At 55.2% G+C, this 19,841-nt stretch overlaps 4 protein-coding genes across 4 annotated transcripts, besides 1 other annotated feature; all 4 read left to right on the top strand.

Annotated features, from left to right (window-relative positions):
• Positions 1-1,877: 1,877 nt before the first annotated feature.
• Positions 1,878-2,428: a repeat region.
• Positions 2,429-4,518: 2,090 nt separating this feature from the next.
• LPMP_292210 (hypothetical protein) lies at positions 4,519-5,793 on the top strand (the record flags this gene model as incomplete). The annotated part of the gene is made up of 1 exon (XM_010702523.1): positions 4,519-5,793. One exon carries the CDS (start codon positions 4,519-4,521, stop codon positions 5,791-5,793), a length of 1,275 nt encoding a protein of 424 aa, XP_010700825.1.
• A 1,147-nt stretch (positions 5,794-6,940) lies between these two features.
• On the top strand, positions 6,941-8,776 carry LPMP_292200 (hypothetical protein; the record flags this gene model as incomplete). The annotated part of the gene is made up of 1 exon (XM_010702522.1): positions 6,941-8,776. One exon carries the CDS (start codon positions 6,941-6,943, stop codon positions 8,774-8,776), a length of 1,836 nt encoding a protein of 611 aa, XP_010700824.1.
• A 743-nt stretch (positions 8,777-9,519) lies between these two features.
• LPMP_292190 (rab-GDP dissociation inhibitor, putative) lies at positions 9,520-10,857 on the top strand (the record flags this gene model as incomplete). Its single annotated transcript, XM_010702521.1, has 1 exon — positions 9,520-10,857. The coding sequence occupies one exon, from the start codon at positions 9,520-9,522 to the stop codon at positions 10,855-10,857; it is 1,338 nt and encodes a 445-aa protein (XP_010700823.1).
• Positions 10,858-17,462: 6,605 nt separating this feature from the next.
• On the top strand, positions 17,463-18,587 carry LPMP_292180 (protein kinase, putative; the record flags this gene model as incomplete). The annotated part of the gene is made up of 1 exon (XM_010702520.1): positions 17,463-18,587. The coding sequence occupies one exon, from the start codon at positions 17,463-17,465 to the stop codon at positions 18,585-18,587; it is 1,125 nt and encodes a 374-aa protein (XP_010700822.1).
• Positions 18,588-19,841: the final 1,254 nt, after the last annotated feature.

Below are 19,841 nucleotides of genomic sequence, written 5' to 3'. Positions count from 1 at the left end.
TTTGTCGTTTTTGTGCGCTTTGTTGCCGCACATCTCCGTTGCTGCTGCAGGGGCGGGTGGCGCGTGCCGTCCTGTAGGAGCGTGTGTCTGTGCATTGTGTGCTTTCTGGTATCGTATGGGTGGACGAACCCCCCGCTGCGCTCTCTCTCTGTGTGTGCGTTTTTTTTTCGTGCTTTGTTGTGCTTGTGGGATGCCTGTATGCGTGTATGCTTGCGCGTCGCGCGCGTTGAGGCAGGTTGATCACAAGAGATGGTTCGTCTCTTCACTCTGTCTGTGTGCGCGAATCTCACCCACCTACGTTTTGCCCTCTTTCCCCTGTGGGCTAGCGTTGGACTAATCATCGTCACCTCAACGGCTTCCTTTCTTCGTTGTTGGCCTGATCCCGCTTTGCATATCAGTATGTGGGTCTCATCTGGGTGAGTGTTGCGGTCGTGCGCGTCTTTCTGTGTGTCTGTTAAGGATGGAAGCTGGAGGCGCTGAGGATCGAGATGGCCAGCGGGGTGCTCTGCGTTGGGTGGGATGCACTTGCATCTCTCTCTCTCTCATTCCCTTGTTGTGTAGTTGTCTGTGTGCGTATGACTCTGTACGTGTATGTGGGTGTATAAAACGCCTTGTTAACGTACCACCAACTGATTAATAAAGCCACGCAAGCAGCAGCAGCTGCTGCAGCAAGGCACAAACAAGCACGTACGTCGACCAATGCTGTGGATACCGACGCAGAGAGAAAGAGACCGGTGTAGCATTGAGCAGGACGAAGGAAGGTGAAGAGGCGACCTTCACGTATACGGGCGGCGCGCGCGCCTGTGATGAGAGGCCTACAGCACGCCTGGAGGACGTATACACCTCCGCTTCTCTCTTTACGCACTAGCCAGGTAGTATGTCCACGGCAATGACCCATATGAGAGACGTCATTGCGCGAGTTGTATCTCCGAACAGTGCCTGCGATGCCCAAATGCGTGATGGAAAGAGGCGCTTCTTTTTTTCCTTTGCCGTGAACCCCGTAGGTGCTGCCTGTGGTGGCACGTGACCGTACATCAACCCACCCCCTCTCCCCTCACATACCTGCGTGACTGGCTCCGCGCCCATTCTTCGCTTTCTTCGTCTCTGCCCTCGTTCACTCGATCTTTCCCCATTCACCTTCTCACCCTTCGTGACGCTCCCTCACTCTTATTTCCGTCCGGGTTCCTACATGACTCGTTTCTTTCTCCCCCTCCCCACCTTGCATGACCCCCGTCTGCATACAGACGTGTCTGGCACGCACTACTCACCGAAGATGTTGCTTTGCTCTCGTAGATGTTGTCGCTTTTCGCTCGCATCGCACTCTCTTGATCTCCATCTGTGCCTTTTCCCCTTTTTACGGCGCTCTCGGTCAATCCGTCTTGCTTCGGTCGCTCTTCCGTCAAGCAGTTGACGCTTTTATGCGGGCACATTTCCGCCAGCCTCTTTGCACCCTTTAAGCCCCCACTATCGTCAACGCAAAACCAAGGAAGCAGCATCGGCTCCTTCATCGACTCCCTCTCCCCCAGCGCGACTCACAGAATTCCTATCCACCGCATTCTCTCGAGTCTCGCGCGTTGTCTATTTTTTTTCTTCACACCCCAACCGCCTTCTGCATGGTTGCTGTGCTTCTTATGCTCATTATTCTTAACCGATTGACACGAACAATCCCAGCGCGCACGTGTTCACCTCTTTTGAGTCTCTCTGTCGTTGTCATAGCAGCACCAACAGCAAAGCAAGAAGCGAGGCACCGTAGCTCGTAGTACCAGCAGCCCTAGTGAGTCACAGTGGCCGAAAGACAAGGCGACAGATCACACCTTGGTCTGAAGATAAAGAGAGAAAAAGCAGAAGCGAGACCCTGGTAGCCCACAACCTCGGTGTTTTATCTTCAGTGTGACCCTTCTCTGTCATGGAACACGAGTCAAACGCTACTCACCCCCAGTCCTGTCCACAGTCCATCGCGCCCTGCAAAGCCGCACTCAGCACGCGCTGCAGCAGCTCGCCGACAGAGCTAGCTGAGCACGGCCCCGACCTCACACCCTACCCAACCACCCACCACTGTTTCGCTGGCCGCCGCCTGGTGCGTCCCGTGGCGTGGCTCGACGCACTCCCCCTCTCCACGCACACCAGTAGACCACGAGGGCCGCGTGAGATGTGGCCGAGCCACGCTGACACTCCGCGCGTCACACGGATGGCGCACACGTGCTCGCCGTCGCAGGCTGCTCCGACGCAACGCCGTCCACGACCTGACCGCCGAGATCCGCAGCGATACATCGGTCTGGCCTCCCCTGCGTCGTAGGCACCTGCCCCTGTCAGAGCCAGAGGGTGGTTCGGCACGTGCAGGGAGAGAAGAGGGGCTGCCTGGCAGCCTCCCACAGAGTGGGGGTAGTGAGATGGTGGGATGCTGCGCGCTGAGGCATATTGCCCCCCCCTTCTCCTGTTATCAGGGGAAACGGAATAGCAGCGACAACATAAAAGAATATCAACAAAGCCGGAGAAGCAGGTTGGGGGAAGGGGTGGGATTGGACATGGCCGAGGCGTAAAGTGACTCGGTCACGTGCCCGAATGTGTTTCGTCTTTAATGGTCAACTTTCTCCAGGCCGTCTTTGGTGGTGCTTTTTCTTTTTTCTCTTTGTCGTTGGCGGTCTGTTGGCGTACGTTCGGTTCTCCCCCTCCAGCTTGTCCTCTACCGCTCTTCTCTTCTGCTCATCTATCTCGCCGCACTAATGCGCACCTGGGTCTGTGTTGTAGGTGTGTATTGTTTGAATCTTGCCTTCCCCTTATCCTCATTGCTCTTGCTTAATCTCTTCCTCGTCTGTGGTGGAGGATACCATACTCGCCTCCACCACGTTGCTGTGTTGTTGTCTCTCCTTGGTTTTCGTTTGGAAATGTGGAAAGTCTTCCTGGTGTTATCTTTTAGTGCTTGCGTGCGTCTGCCGCGTGCTGCCTACCTTGTGGAAGTGTGTTTCGGTGTGTCCTCCCCTTCTCTCTCTCTCTCTGTGTGTGGGGGGGGGGGGTTGTAAAGGCGTGCGTATTCGTGTTGGTGCTCTTTGTGGTGGCGCTTTCTTCTGCTGCTGTAGTGCGTGCACTTCCGCCTCGCTTTCTCTCTTCTCATCTCTCCAGCTGATTTTCCCTCTTTGTGCGTACGCCGGTGGCATCTTTGTTTGTTTTTATTTGTGTTTTTCTTTGGTCTTTAGGGGCTCTTTTTGTCGCCTCTGTTTTCGTCGACGTGTCCGTTTCCCAGCAGGAGCTGAGCCGCGGTCTGCACCACAGGTGCGTTGGACGCGCTGTGGATCCCCCTTTCTCTCTCAGCCATGGCGGACAGAAAACACACTCAGTCGTCAACGGATCGGATAGTGCACCTGTAGCACGCGTGTACGCACCCCCCTGCCTTGATACGGAGGCCACAGGGATGCCTATGGTTCTTCTTCTAAGAGACACGTGCGTTGCCGCACCAGCCTCCTCTTTCCCCCTTCATGTAAAAGTACGCCATGGCGTCCTCCTTTTTTTTCTTTCCTCCAATGAGCGGCCTCGTTTGCCTCTTTAGCGCGTTCCGCCTGGGTGTCCTGAACCCCTCTCCCCCTGTAGCCCCCTCCCCTCTCTTCTTCTTGCCCCACAAATGTGCCACAGCAATGGCACCCGATGACGGTCGTTGTGATGGCGGAGAGGGGGGAAAGGTGGCGAAGGGGTAACTCCTGCTGGACACACTACATTCTTTGCACTCGATGTTCGTGATGGGCTTGTACTTTTCACCTGCTGTCACCTTATTGTCTCTCGCTGCTTGTTAGTGTGCTGCCGTCTTCCAACTGAGCTCGCCTATTACGCTCTCCCCTTCCCCTTGGAAGCGTACCTCTCCCTGTACCTCATTTCTCCCCATTCTCGGATGATCCACCTGCACCCACGCACGCACAGATACATGCATGCATGTTGACCAGACACAAAAAATGCAAGGAAGGGGTACTGGTGCTCGTGATATTTCTGCTGTTGCCGCTACCTGGCTCCTTTTTTTTTCTGTTCTGCTGCCTTTGACTCTAGGAGGGCAAGGCCACGTGGACAACGCACAGCTCGTCGCCCCTCAACCTTCATCTTTATGTTCTGGCTGCTTCAACGGCCCTAAAGCGCTCGGCACGGTTGCATTGAAGCACTTGAACCAGCGACACAGAGAACTAGGTACGGACTCGCACGTAAGCCATGTGGCCCTCTTCCACTGTCGTACGAAGGGCTTCGGCGAACTGCGTCGTGCAGTACCTGTCCACGTCTTTTCTGCCATGTGCCACTGTCATCTCCTCACCTGCATCTCTGTCGAAGAGGCGTGGCACCTCCTCGATGACGCGCGGATCTCAGACGATCATCACGGATGGTGGCTCGACTGCGTTTCTGCAAGCTCGCCGCTACGGGTCCGCGAAGGGCCGCGCCGGTCAGGCGAGAGGTACACGAGGCGCAGCTAAGGCAAAGGCGGACTCAGGCGCGGCTGGCGGTAAGGCTGCAACATCGTCGTCGCGGCGAGCGCAGCCAGTCTCCATGTCCGCCCGGCACAGCTCAACCCCGTTACGTAGCTCTTTGGTCACAAGCAAGCAGGTGGACGAAACTGCCGCGTTTTTCGATCGAGGCAACTCTTCACGAGATGAGGCAGCGGAGTCAGTGGACAAAGAGAGTGAGGGAGAAAGCGAGGGTCTGTGCCCATCTCCGTCAGCACGATGGAAGCGCGCGAGCCTTCGCGCAATGCGTGGCCGCGACAGTGTCCCAAGACTCGCAGCCACAGAAGCGCGTGATGACGCGGACGAAATGGATGACATCGGTAACGGTGGCAGCGATGAGTTTTCAGAGCCGCCCACAGAGGACCCCGTCGTTGCCACTCTGCACGACGAGTTTGGTGGCAGTGATGAGCTTGAGAGGGATCATGGCGAGCGACGTAGCCGCAAGGGCACCGAAACGTGTTTAGACGGCGTTTCCCAGGCGGAGGAATACGACGGTGCGGCTCTGACTCGGCGATTGCGACGCCGTAGTCTCACGGCATCGGCTGCGGACACGGACGCTGGCGACGCTGATGCGACTAGCACGGCTTCTTTGCCAGCAGAGCTCCTGCAGCGGACCGCAGACTCGGCGGTCGTTGATGAAGAGATGGCAAACCGCTACTTGGCCCTCGCGTTTCCCGAATTGGCGGCCGAATACGCCGCTGCAGGCGACGGTGCGAACACAACTCCCGTGAGTGAAGTCATGACGGACTCGGCGGTGGTCGCAGCGTGGCGCTGCTCCACCTGCAATAACGTCTGGCGTAGCGGTGTTTTTGTGCGATGCATACTCAAGAACGGATGCCCGCAGTGCGCTGCAAACCGGACGTCGACGCTGGCGAAGATGCGGCCTGACCTGCTCCAGCTGTGGGACTACAACCGCAACAACCCATTTCTCAAGCCCGAGGAGATCGCTGCTGACAGTAAGCAGAGTGTCTTTTGGAGATGTCCAATGTGTCGTGAAAGCTATGCCGCTCGCGTGAAGGACCGGGCCCTGGACAAGGTCCGCTGCTCGTCGTGCGCGCTGCTGCGCTCTCAGTCGGCGGGTGAGCTCGCCTCCGAGGAGAGCGTGGTGCTGCAGGAGTGGCATCCGCTAAAGAACGGCGATCTCCGCATAGAGCAACTGTCGCCGACTGACACAAGAACGAAGGTGTGGTGGCTCTGCGCTGGGTGTGGGCATGAGTGGGAAGCCTCACTTGCGGCGCGTCTCACACGCGGGCGGCTTAGAAAAAGAAGTCTATGCCCCGCATGCCACGGAAAGGGTGTGACAGAACTCCTGCAATGAAACGCGGAAAAAGGAGCGATGATAGCAAGAGAGGGAGGTGCGTTGAGTCTGACACTGCACGCGCCTGTATGTGTATGTGTGTGTGTGTGTATGTGGTGGCGGGGGGGGGTATGCTTGCATGAGAGAAGAACTGCCGACGAGCGGCTCTTGTTCACAGATTGGTTTTGGCTCTTTTAAAAGAAAATTTTTTTTTCGTCGCTCTTCTGTTGTCACAGGCGTAGTGGTGATCGCTGTTGGCGCTGTCTGTCTCGACCTCCTTTTCCCTCTCTCCCACCCCCTCCCCTCACCTTGTCTTATTTTGTTCCCCTTGGTCTGACACCACGTCTCACGCGCCTCTGTGTCTTCCTCTTCCTTCTTTTTTTCTCGCTCGTATGGCTCTAGCAGACTAACGGACGCATCTGTCGCCTTACGCTGCGACTCCCCCTTTCTTCCTCCTCCCCCATGCACCTGCTCGCTTTTCTGGCGAGTGTACGTGTGCGTATCCACCTGATTGTCGGCAAGTCCGCCCGGAGGGGCACTAGAAGCACAGAGGCTAAGAAAAGAAAGAGGAGGACATGCGCATGCAGAGAGGTGAAGAGTAGCGCCAAGACGTGTCGTAAACAGACTTAGTGGTGAGGCAGAGGCCTCTTTCAAGCGCTCCATAGTGTGCGCAGGCATTCAGACACCGACTAGGCATCTCTGGCGAGGCGCCTGCATTCTGCCAAGCTCCCAGTCCCAGTTGTGATGCGGATTTCCCATCTTGTGTATGTGAGCACTGTAAAGAACTCTGATTAACGTCGTACACTTGACAGTACATGTGCGCTGCGATCTGTTGTGGTCGCTGGCTGGTCAGCAGTTACACCTTGTGTGTGCTTGCGTATGTCTTCCGCTCTCCTGCGCAACGACAGACGTTACCGCTTCCTCGACTTTCGTTGATTTCCCTCATTCTACCATCCCTGCTCCGTACGTGGACCGGCGCGAACCCAAGCATGTGAGAAAACAACAATACCCCCCTCCCCACCACCACCACCATCACACACGCCCCGACACATTGAGATATCAAAGGTACTGTACGCAGATCGGAGAATGCAGCCCGCCTGTGGCTGCCATCCGCAACGCATGATACCAGCGCACTCAGACCAGTAACACGCTTTTCCGCTGACTCGTAATGGTTAGACCTTCATCCACCGCATCTGCGGCTGCGCAACAGCTCGGCGAGCCGCTGACCTCCTCATGTAGGGCCATCTCGAACCCCTACAAGTTCTCGATGCTGCGCTTGCTTGAGTGCGTGGGGCTGCAGCACTATGGTGCCTCGCGCGCCACGATGCCGTCTCGCACCAGCGAGGAAGCGGCTCGCATTGCTCAGCACTTGAGCAAGGTGAAGGAGGAGGTGGCTCGTCACCTGGAGAGTGTGCGGCGCCGAAACATACACATCAACAAGCGCAAGCCGACCATTGCGGCGGTACAGGCGATGCAGTGGGCCGCGACCACCTCCCGTCCAGTAGAGTCTGATGATGGCCACATTACTATCAGCGATGATTCAGCGGTTGGCACCAGCGGCCGGCCCGCAGAACTGCCCACAATCTACCTCTCTCTTGAGGAATCGGTGGAGTGGAAGGCGTTTCTTGCCAGTGCGAAGCCTGAGAAGCGTCATGCCATGACGGTGCTGCGACGACTCTCTGTCGCGCTTTGGCGCGCCCATCAGCGCGATCTTTGTTTGTGGTGCTGGTTTCCTCGCAGCGTGTGCATGTGCACCGAGCTCGACGCATACCGTGCCACACTGCCTGCCGATGTGCTAGACCAGCATGTGGAGGTGACTATGCTGCTGCACAGCGAGGAGTTAATGCGCAGCACGAACTCGGGCCATATTGCTGCCTACCTCCTGGGCGCGCCCTTGCGCGTCTGGGGGCTCGCCAACGACGATGCATACCTGCAACAGCTTGCGCCAGTGGAACACCGTCAGGCAGCGTGCGCAACCGAGGAGCCAGCGAGCGTCTATCACGTCTCGCTGTACCCGTCTTCGGACGCCATCGCCATCTATGACTACATTCGCGAAAAGCATCTCTACCGTTCCCAGCTGGATGACGGATGCGGTGAGGGGAGGAGAAGGGACGACGGCTGCACTCCTAAAGGAGAGGTCGACAGCAATGGTGGTGATGGTGTCAACATGGCCTACACGTTTCCACGCACAACTGCTCCAGCAACGGAGAACAGCAGCGAGGGTACGGCAGTGCACCCCGTGTCACCGCTAGCCGACGCAGGGAGCCGTTCACATTTGCAACGTAAGGTGCACCTCATCCTTCTCGACAGCACGTGGGGCCAGGCGCTCTCGCTGAACCGCCACATCACTCGTTTGATTCCTCGCGTTTCACTCGAGATTGCCGAGGACTACGAGTCCCTCTTTCAGGCGCTGCGCAAGCGCACCCGCGAGAACTGTGTCAGCACGTTGGAGGCAACCAGCATGGCAGTGGAGCAGTGTCTGCGGGCCATGGGCTACGCCGCCGAGGCTGCATTCACCTCGAAGACGCTCGCGGACGCCATGAAGAAGTTTGTAGACTCCCGATGTCTTCTCAAGTACGTTGATGCGCAGTTCACAACTAACAGCGGAGCCCTTGACGAGCTCCGTAGCCGGCGCGACGCTGCGCGTCGCAAGGATGCCTCCCGTCGTCAGGAAGTTCTTGCTGCCCAGATGCAGTCGGACGAGGCTACCCGCCGCCTGCGGCTCCCGCCAGTTTTGAACTACTGCTACTGCTGTGACTGCGTGATTGGGTGGCATCGCATGGCTGAGCACGTGATGGGCCGCAGCCATCGCACGGCGGTAGAGCGCAACCCCTCGTGCGCACCTTCTGCTGTGTCGCGGACTGTCGTGGTGCCCGACTTCTCGCGTCCGCGGCGCCTCATGGGGAAAAAGGAAAGGACTGTAACCGGGCCTCTATCCAGTAATGCGGAAGCAGCAAGGGAGCATCCGACGGGCGTGCTCACTCAGCAAGCAGGCTCTGGCTAATCGCTCGACGAGGAACGGCGAAAGGTGCACACCCACCCACCCACAGGAAGAGAGAGGCAGTCATGCTATCTCCCGCTTCTCTCTAGTGTCTCTCTTTGGTAGCGATGTGTGCTTTATTTCGGAGCGCTCTCTCTGCCGGGCGGTTGCTCCCCTCTCTATGCTCGTGCGCTTGCTTATGCTCCCGTGTGACCACTGGCCTACCCACCCCTCTCGTCTTAGTTCTTCTCACCACCACAGGCGGTCCGTTCCTTCTCTCTGTCCCTTCCCCTCCCGCCATCACCCCACACCGCGCAGTTTACAGGACAGCGTGGCGGGTGCGGACGCGCTCCCCCCCCTCCCCTCCCCCTGGTGGGCACTGCTGGAAGCCGATCTACCACGCCTTCTTTCTATCATATGCGCGCGCGCGTGTGTGTGTGTCGTGTACGTACACACTTGCGGCATTGTTTCCTTCACGTTCATGTTCTTCTTGCCTCCTCTTTACCACTTTGCCTGCTGTCAACTTGTTCCCTCGTCCCCTCTACCTCTGTCTCTCTCTCTCTCCTCTCTCTTTTTCTCTCTTGCCCCTCTTGTCCTTCATTCTACGGATTGCAGCCACTCTTCTCTGCCTTAGTCATACCCACCCCGCGCACACGTGCACGCTTTTTTCATTTCTGCGCAAAACTGCGTCACTCTGTCTTGCCACGTGCGTTGCTTTACACCCACACCCACACACCTACACGTATACCAAGAAACCTCCCACCACCATGGAGGAGAAGTATGACGCGATTGTGTGCGGGACGGGCCTGGTGGAGTGCGTTCTCTCCGGCCTGCTGTCCGTGAACGGCTACAAGGTGCTGCACGTGGACCGCAACCCGTACTACGGGGGTGAGAGCGCCTCGCTCAACTTGGAGCAGCTCTACCAGAAGTTCAACAAGGGGCCGCCGCCGGCTTCGATGGGCCGCAGCCATCTCTACAACGTTGACCTGATCCCGAAGGTGCTGATGTGCGCTGGTGAGCTCGTCAAGATCCTGCGCGCCACCGTCGTGGATCGCTACAACATGGAGTTTATGTTGCTCGACTGCTCCTTCGTGGTGAAGGATGGCAAAATCGCCAAGGTCCCGGCGACGGAGGTGGAGGCGCTGTCTTCACCACTGATGGGCTTCTTCGAGAAGCGCCGCCTGCGCAGCTTCCTCCAGTACGTGTCCAGCTACAAGGTGACGGACAGCCGCACCTACAAAGGCTACAACCTGCGCACCATGACGATGCAGCAGCTCTTCAAGGAGTTCGACCTTGGCAGCGACACCATTACCTTTGTTGGGCATGCCATGGCGCTGCAGAACAACGAAGGCTACCTGCACAAACCAGCCCTCGAAACTGTGATGCGGTGCAAGCTGTACGAGGACTCCTTCCGGATGTACTGCCGCTCCCCGTACGTGTACCCACTCTATGGTAGCGGCGAACTTCCGCAGGCCTTCTCGCGCCTGTCTGCTGTGTACGGCGGCACCTATATGCTGCAGACGCCCGTGGATAAGGTGAACTTCGACACCAACGGCGTCTTCGAGTCCATCGAGAGCGGCGGCCAGAAGGCGTTCGCGAAGTTGGTGCTAGGCGACCCGTCCTACTTTCCGGACCGTGTCAAGTTGTGTGGTAAGGCAGTGCGCTGCATCGCTATTATGAATCACCCTATTCCCAACCTAAAGGTAACCGCCAACGCGTGCCAAATCATCATCCCACAGTCAGAACTGGGGCGTCAGAACGATGTGTACATCCTGCAGCTGTGTGAAGAGGACAAGGTGTGCCCCGAGGGCATGTACATTGTGATGATTGGGACCGTGGTGGAGCACCCGGAGAACCCCAAGGCTGACCTAGAGGCTGGCCTCAAGCTTATTGGCCCCACGCTGGAGACGTTTATCTCTGTCTCGGAGTTGTACGAACCGCTCGAGGATGGAGGCACTAGTCGCTGCTTTATCAGCAAGAGCTACGACGCCGCCACGCACTTCGAGGGCGCTGCGTGTGACATTCTTGACCTCTTCGAGCGCATCCACGGCAAACCGTACAGCTTTGAGGCCATCAAACGTTCGGGTGAGGAGGTGCACGCGTAGGCACCGCTGTTGCTGTGTTTTCTGTGATACGACACGATGTCGGTTGCGGCGGCGCTTTTCTTCGGCGGCAGAAAAGTTAAAGGATAGTGCAAGGCGCAGCCGCTTTCACGGAGTTCATGCGCAGCAGCACGCGCCTGGTTCCATTATACACCTCACTCTTCCTCGAAGCCACGGTGCTTCAACTGCAACCGGCGCATCCCACTACCAATGCGCGAGCATCGCACATGCGCCGGTGTTGTGGAATGTGTAGCGTCGCTCAGTGGCGATGCGTGTGGGCAAGCAAAATACCCACCCAAGTTCCCATATACGCCGTACTGCTGCACCGTATCGCCTCCTGTCCAGGCGATTTCTGTTTTTTTTTTGGTGTGGTGCCTCGCACCTCCTCCCTTTCCTCCTTGAGGTGTGCTGAGGGTAGTGTCGTGCAGCGTGGAAGGTGAGGAGAGGAGGAGGGGGGAGGGGGGGGGGCGACGGTGCCAAATTGCATTCGAGTCCTGCCACTAAGGCGGATTTGTGGTGGTACGTTTGTGCGTTTCTCTCTGCATGCGCGCCTGCGTAGTTGTCGGCGGGCTTCCCCCTTTTTGCTGTTTGTTTGCTCCCCCCTCCCCCCACTCCCATTTTCTGATTCCCTTCACTGCGCTCCGTTGTGTGTGTTGCGCCTGTGCTTTTGCTTCCCCCCTGCGTCGGTGGAAGGATGACGCGTATATGAACAGAGATTGGTGACGAACCGTAGTGTATAGGCCGCGCTGGCAAGGTGACGGCGCCTTCACAGTCTTGCATGGGTCTCACTGCTGCTCCCCTCATCCCCCTCCTCCTCTCGCGTCTCCACGACGCCAATTGCCATGGGTTTTCTACGCAGCTACCGTATAGATGCTCATGGAGAGGGGAAAAAAAAACACCCACAGCCACGTGAACGGCACACGGCGAGAAGATGTGCGCAGTCGAAGGCCCGCTCTCTCCATCTTTCCTCTGCGTCCTCGATTTCTGTTTTCCTTCACACTTTCGCCACGAGTGACTGTGGCGCCTCGCTTCCCTTCTGTGCGCACTGAGGCCTATTGTTTTCGTTTCTCAGTGCTGCTCGCTCCCTCTACAGCGGGGAAGACTCGGGGCACTTCTTTTTTTTTCCCCTCTTTCTTTGCGAGAGGTTTCCTGTTTGTTAGCTCTGCGCTTTCTTTTGCTTCTCAAATTGAAAGGCGATCCTGTTGAATTGGAGTCATGCGTGGAGAGAAGGGGAGAAGTGGGGTGAGTGGGGCACACGATAGTATGGGTAGACAAACCGAGTAAACTGCAGAGCAGCAAGCCAAGTGTAGCCCTCACGCCATTCCCGCCCCAGTTCGACGCTCACTTACTATCGCCCTGACATTTCCACAAGGCGTGCGTCCGCGTGTTCATGTTTCTCAAAAAAGCCCTCCAATTACTAAACAAAAAATGACAAGAAGAGGACGGTGATTCTGTGGCTGCGTGCGCGTCAGTATCCTTTCAAGAAAGACACAACGCTTGAAGCATGTGTGTGTGTGTGTGTGTGTGGGGGGTCACTTACGCCGCGTCAGGGCAGCTGGTCTGCTTTGCGAAAGCATGACGGTGAGGGGATAGAGGTAAGCTCTGTCTATCGCGTGCGCCACCACTACAGCGAGAGCGCGTGTAAGGATAGAGACAGAGCGGTAGAGTTGACGCACTTACTCCTGTCTCTCTCCCTCCGCTTTTCATATCTCGTCTGCGTTCACGTCATCCTTTTTGGCGTATCCCCCGTGCAGTCCCTCTCGCGCAGATGCTTGCATTTTCAACCAACGCGTCAATGAAGATACTCGGCCTCTCCTCATCCTTCGGCTCATCGCTATTTGCCTTTGCCATTATTCGCGTCTTTTCTCCTGCGCCCCATTGCCCATCACCTTGGCATGTACACATACACCCAATCACTACGTGTTCCCCTTTCACCCCTCTCTTCCCCTTGCCCCACTCCTCGGCCGTCTAGCGCGGTCTTACATCTCCATACAAACACACATTCATCGTTTTTTTTTTCTTGTACTCTAGTGCCTGTCTGATCACCTTTTAGCGGAAGTGAGGGGAAGCAGAGAAGAGCAAAGGCGCCTGCGTCAAATTCTCTCCTTTTCGGGGGGATTGTCTTGCGTTTGCCCGTGCACGCCTGTCTGCCTGTGCGTCTGTGTGTTTCTGCCTGTGTCGCTCACTTTCACGCAGAGAGTCAGTAGTTCTCCCTCCAGCTCTCCCTCTTTTCTCCTGTGGTCCTCCTGCTCCGTAGACCCTGTTCGCCATTATCTGCGCCCCACACTCTGTGGTTCTGAGGCTTGCAGACGCGCAGGCACAAGAAGAGGGTGCGCTAAGAGAGGCAAGCTGCACACATCTCTTCTGTTTTGTTTTCTACAGTGTTTGTTGTCGTTGCAGCTCAAGTTTCTCTCTGTCTCGGAGTCTGTAAAGAAACTCTGAGAGAGAGAGAGACTGAGCTTGAGATAGCTGTGATAATTGAAGAAGCCAACACCGATACGCTTATGGTCTCACTGTGAGCAAGAGAAAACTGAAAGTACTTCTTGTGTGCAGTATTAGGCTTGTTCGAGTTACTGAGCCCTTCTATCGCTATCGCCCTCGCATTTCGTTTTAGGTTGTCTTTTCCTTTAGTTAAGAGTGAAAAGAGACCTTGTGAATCTGTGCACCCCCCTCCTCCCTCCCCCTCCCACGCACATACGCGCGCATCCACTACAAATTCTCAGCAAGGCAAAGACTGTGTTTTTCTCTGTGCTGTTGAGTTTCTCCAGTTTTTCCTGTTTTTTTTTTATTATTATTCACCTTCGTTGCCCTTCTTTTCTGCTTACACGCGCACCCACCGCCCACACACAAAAAAACCGTAGGCACCAAAGACGAAGCGGAGCAACAACAACAACAACAACCCCCCAAAAAAAGAAAGACGCACAGCAACACCAAACAATACCAGACAACGCAACAATTTTTCTTTGAAGAAATCGTAACGAGGAAGGAAAACGTGCCCGCTCTCCCGTTTGGAGTGTGTGCGCTTTTCTTTCGCTCTCTGGAGCTCTACTTTCCCTACTTAGAGGACAACCCTGTTTGTTCTCATTGTGAGTACGAGTTCATAGCGTGACCGTCTCTTCTCCCCCCTCCCTTTCCTTTGTTTGTGTGGAATAGTGGCGTGTTGGTCACTTGTCGCTGCTGTGGCTGTGGGTGCCAGTGAGTGTTCCTTTTTATTGACTTGGTTTAGTCTCTCGTAGACAAGCACCCTCTCTCACGTAGCCGCAGTGTGCTGCTCTCCTTCCACTGCTTTTCGTAGCTCCGCGTCCCTCTTTTTGTCCTCCTTTCACTGTGTGTGTGTGTGTGTGCACGAGTGTGCGACATCGTTTATCCCCTCTCGCTACACTCGACCCCTCTTCTCCTTTCTTGATCTCCCGTATTGCGTCGGCCTACACTCTTTGTCGTGTTTTGTTGTTGTTATTGTTAGCCTGCTGTTGGCCACCCTCTGTCTCGTCTTCTCTTCCCCCAACCGTTGTTGTTTTTTCGTGTCCTTTCTCGGTTCTCTCTCCGTTTACCTCTCCATTTTCCTTTTCTTCCTCCCCCGCTTCCTCTGCCATTTTTTTTTTGCGAACCGTATTGCGCTCCTTACGGATTGTCCTTCTCTCTACATCCTCACTGTATTGCGCAGTCTCTCTCTCTCTGTGTTTGCTTATTTGTGGACACCACCAGCCCTTCTTTGAGCATTCCTTTTTTTTTGTTCATTTTACCGCCTCTCGGCGTTGTTTTGCCGACTTTTCTCGCCTCCTCCTTTTCTATTCACCTCCCTCTCTCTTTGATCACCTCGCCACGCTCTCTTGCTTGTCTTGTTGTTGTTGAGCCTCTTCCTCTTTCCACAACTTCTCGCCCTCCACCCTCTCTCACCTTTTTGTACTCCTGTCGTAATTCGATTGTTTTCTTCTTCTTGCTCTTCTTGTTGTGGTGCATGTTCCTGCGCCTTGTTCATGTTTGTGTGTATGTACAGTAGAGTCTCCAGCTAGGGCACGCACTAATCATTACGGTTGTCGTCGTCATTCATTCTCACTCCTTAATTCGGCTGCTGCTGTTGTGTGGGTTCACTCGCTTGTTTTCGAGTCTCCTTATTGCGTTGCCTGCTTTTATATTTCGTATGAAAATTGTTACCTCCTTCGCTTTTTCATTCTTGGCGTATTTCTAATCTTTCATCGGCGTCCGTCTGCTCTCCTACCTTTTCTCTTCGGCTCTCTGCACACTACCATACTTCACCCTCGCACTAGTCCTCTTACCTATCCCTCATCGGCGCATCGACCTGCGCACGTACAAGTACGCCCCATTATATATAAATACAAATATATATATATATATATATTTATATTTATATATTTATCTGTTTAAATAGGCTACATCCGTCTCGACGGCAACCCCCACACCGAGACAAGAAAAGGAAAACACCACGCGCGAATAAAAGCAGCAGCATTCACTCCGTGCCCATACCAGGACACACACCCATACACACAGAGAATCGAAGGAACAGGTGCCATCGCTGCTCCTCGATAGCACGTTAGCTTCCCCTCTTTTGATTTCCTTTCCTAGCGAGTGTATCTTGGGGTTTCTCTTTGTGTGCGTTTATGTGTTTGTTCTCCTCCAGTGTCCTCTCTTTTTTTGTTTGCTTTCTGCTCGTGCTCTTTCTCTCTCACGCACATTCGCACTCTTCTCTTTCATCTGTGTTCTGCCCCCCTCCCTCCCTCCCTCCCCTCATTCTCTGTTCTTGACCCCCCCCCGCCCCGCCCCATCCTCCCTCAAGCACCCCTCCAAACAGCGACACGCGAGAAGGAAGCAGACCGGGAAGAGCGAAGGGCAGCACTACCAACAAAAGGCGCACACCCGTTTCAGAGGAAAGTGACAGTCAGCGGAAGAAGAAAAAAAACAGGGTGATTCTCTTCGACTTTGAGTCAACCCCACTCTCACCTTTCCCGTTCTTGACGTTCCTTCTGTGCCATTCCGCGTTCTTGGCTCGTGATTACTTCGGTTTCCTCATTTCCCTTCCCCGTGCTCTCTTCTCTCGATTGACGTTTCCCTCTTTATTTTCCTTGTGTCTCTCATCTCCCCTTTCCCTTTCGACGCTCTCTCTTTTTTTTTTATCTGCGTGCGTGTCTTAGCAGCTTTGGTTTTGTTTTGCTTGACTTTGCCTGCCACGTGGCCTTCCACTTTTCGTTGCTCGGATTCTGCTTTTCCTCTTTGCCCTTTTTCCACCTGTCCCACTTGCTATCAACCATTACTGCCCATTACTATTGCGTATTCTGCCCAGCCTGCTCTTGCGCCTCCTGCGCTCCCGATTTTCCTTTTACTGCTGCTATTGGGCATCTCTCTCTTCGGGTTTGGGTCGTGTGTGTGTGTGTGTGTGTTAGGGGGAGGGGGCTTGTGTGCACGTGATCTTTAAATGTTTCTCTTGGCTTGCTCTTTGCCCTTCGTTCGATTTGTACGTTTAAGTTAGCTCTTTGCCTTTTGCTTTGTACTCCCTCCCTCTTTCCTCCTTTTGTTTCGGGGGAGGTTTGACCTCTCCGACTGCCGTCCTTTTCGTCGTGGCTGTCACTTCTCATTCACTACTTTTTATTTTTCGAACTCTCCCTTTTTTTTTTCCATCTTCCTCGAGCGCTATTGGTGTATAGCTGTGCTTTGCAACCAGTGTTGTGACGTGTGTACTCTCCCTCCCTGTTTGTCTGTCGTCCGTCTCCACTTATTGCTCCTAGCGGTACGCTGCGGATTTCCTCGAAAGCAGAGACGAGAGAACAGGTCCCCACAATTTCTTTACTTGTGCGTGTGCAAACCCTACGCGTTTCGGCTGAGGGAGAGTTACCAGAGAGAACACCGTAGGCGACTCTTTCCCAACGCAGCGAAGCCCAACACGTGGGAACGACAACTTCTAAAGCGTCAAGCAACCCCGCCTCTCTCCCTGTGACCATTTTGGTCATCGCCGCCGTGCGACGCCTATGCCACGAATGCATCGAAATCGGGAAGGTAGTATGCGGCCTAGGAGCACCAAGAACGAGATGACCAGCAACGGCATCACCTACACACGCGCAGAATCTGCCGCCACGCATAGCCAGCACTCCCCTGTGCCACCTGAAAAGGACGCAGACGGCGAAGCTGGTGCCGCACCTTGCCGCGCTCCAGAGAGAATGACCAGATCGCCACCTCTGCCATCGACAGAACAGCGCGAAATCACCAGAATCAAAAGTGCATCATACACGTACACCCTTCGGGAAGAGATTGGGCGGGGTGCGTACGGTCGAGTGTACCTGGCAGACGCAACAGCTCATCAGCTTCAACCGCAGCCTCCTCAGCAGCACTCTCAGCCCGCATCTTTCTTGCCTTCCTCTATAAGCGGGGTTGCTGTGGCACTGGGCTCGAAAGGGCGTAGCGGACTGCGAAACACCGCTGGTCGAGATAGTCGCATGGTGCTGAAGCGCATGGACAACGCCAGTGTGGAGGACGGGCTGCAGGTTGCCACACTACGAGAAATCATGGTACTGGACGAGGTGAGCGCTGGGACTGCCAACCGAGACCGTGCGGAACGGGACGCTTTTCGCTGTGGCCGTGCCGTGTTTCGGCCAACCATGGCGACGCCATGCAAGACTCAGGGGCTGGAGAGTTGTCATTCCTCGTTCATGGACCAGAGCCGTTACTGCTCAGGAGGCGCCGCAGAGGATGAGTGGGATGATGCGATTTCATGCTCATCCAGTCCGCAGCGCAACGGCGCCTTCGACGCGCTGTCCGCCCAGCGCAGACGGCGCATTTGCCGTGGACGACGGCATCTCATAGGGATTCGGGACGCAATATTGCGGCCGCATGAACAGCTCGCCTACGTGGCGATGGACTACTGCGAGGGCGGCGATCTGTGGCACTTCATGCGTGGCTTGAAAACCTCTGTGCGATGTGTTTCGGGAAAGTTCGGCGATGTGATGTCGACGCGGGTGTTCCGGCGCTGGGCAGTAGAGCTCATCTTGGCGCTAGGTTTTCTGCACTCGCACAACATTGCCCATCGTGACCTGAAGCCTCAGAACCTGATGCTCGCGAAGCGAACTGATATCACGATGCCCTCGTCCTCTTCTGCCATTGACAGAGCCAACGGCTATGAATCGCACCATATGGAAGACGCGCCGGCTGGCGAGTTGTACACTCTGAAGGTCGGCGACTTTGGTCTTTCGCGGCTGGAAGGCATCCCGTACAAGAAGTACGTTCACGAGGCAGTCACGCTTTGGTACCGCAGCCCGGATGTGCTTCTTGGGAACACAAACTACACCTACTCTGCAGACACGTGGTCGCTGGGATGCATTCTCATCGAAATGGCTTCGGGCAGTGTCCTCTTCAAGGGCAAGGACGAGGCAGACGAGCTGCGGCACATCTTCACACGTGGCTGCCGCCCAACCCCCTTGACTTTTCCACGAATGCGGGAATACCATTACTGCGAGCGGTACGCGGAGGTGTTGAGCCGGTATGAGGAGGCGGACCCCGATAACGTGACCATGGAGGAACTCATGCAGATGCAGGTAGAACGCCTCAGTCGCCATCTGCGCGCGTTTCTGCGCGACCGTCACAGCCTCGAGTTGCTTGGCGATGCAGGGGTCGACCTAGTAGCCCGGCTGCTGATCCTCGATCCGGAGCGTCGTCTTACCATCATGGAGGCGATGAACCACCGCTTCTTCACGGCCGCGTATGCTGAGGTCTACGGCGCCGATTGATGGTTCGGGGCGATTCCGTTTCATGGGCGCGCTGCTCCTCCCTCGCGCTCCTTTCCTCCACTCTTTCTCTCTCCCCAGGCACTCGATTGCTCTGGCGATTGTGATCCGGCAAGAGTTCTTCGACTCCGCACCCCCACCACTACACCCGCACAGTCACCACCTGACACAAGCTGTGATGAATCCATACGACAACACCATGCGGGAAAAACAAACAAACAAACACACGGGATGCCCTGAGCAGTGGAATGAGAACATCGGTTAAAGGCAAACATACAAAACGGAAGACGAAAGGTGGGGGAAGAGAAAAAAAGCCACGCCGCTAGAGGGGAGGAGAGAGACCGACAACACAACCAGCAAGGAGAGAGGCCTGGCATGGTTGATACACGGGCACGAAAGGAAGGAAGAATAGAGGATAGGATTGAAGCGAGAGTAGACCATGGAAACCTGTAGAGAAAGAGATTCAAAAGGTAAAGGCGAAGCAGGCAGTCTCTGTACGGGCACACGTCATTGGAAAGCATCTAGGGGATGGGGAAGGTGTGTACATGCGCCATTTGAAGAGGCGCATGTATGAGCTGCTGAGGGGACAAGGTGGAGGAGGAGAAACGGAGTCGTGCTTGATTGTATCACAGCATCGTCTCTTCCGCTGATCCTCATGTCGTACTTGCTCCTCTTGGAGACTTCCTGCCTGACTCCCTCCTTCCCTCTGCTTTTCTCCTTTTTTTGTGTATTTTTCGTAGTTTGCGGAAACGAACAGATGAAAAAAATGACCTGTGCGAAAAGAGAATAAACGATTTTGGTCAGCGTGCGTGGGTGTGCTTGAATCGATATTCTGTTTGTTTTACCTCCCTTTTGCATAGAGATGCTTTGTATTTGTGTGTGTGTGTGTGTGTACGCCGGTGAACATGGTTGTGTCCGCAACTTTGCATCTCCTTCCTCTCATACACCATTTTCTCTCTCTTTCTATTACTTTCAACGATGATTGTCATCACTCTGTTTTTTTTTTTACTTGGCTCTTATTCCCCCCCCCCCCAATGTGCTCGCACCTTTTTCCACCGATCTCCTCACATGTTTGGATCTCTTTGCCGTCATTTTTCTTTCCCGTCTTCGTGTTTCTTACGTCTCTTTTTCCTTTATCCCCACGTTTTCCCCTCGTCTCTTTTCACAGATATAGACGGGTGCGTGAACTTTTCCCTCCTCCAGCATCATCAGCCATTCCCTCCTGACCATGTCCTCTCTCTTTTTCTGAAGTGATCG

This window comes from Leishmania panamensis (assembly GCF_000755165.1).
Source record: "Leishmania panamensis strain MHOM/PA/94/PSC-1 chromosome 29 sequence".
NCBI classification, from domain to species: Eukaryota; Euglenozoa; class Kinetoplastea; order Trypanosomatida; family Trypanosomatidae; genus Leishmania; species Leishmania panamensis.
This window is presented reverse-complemented; position numbering and strand designations above follow the sequence as displayed.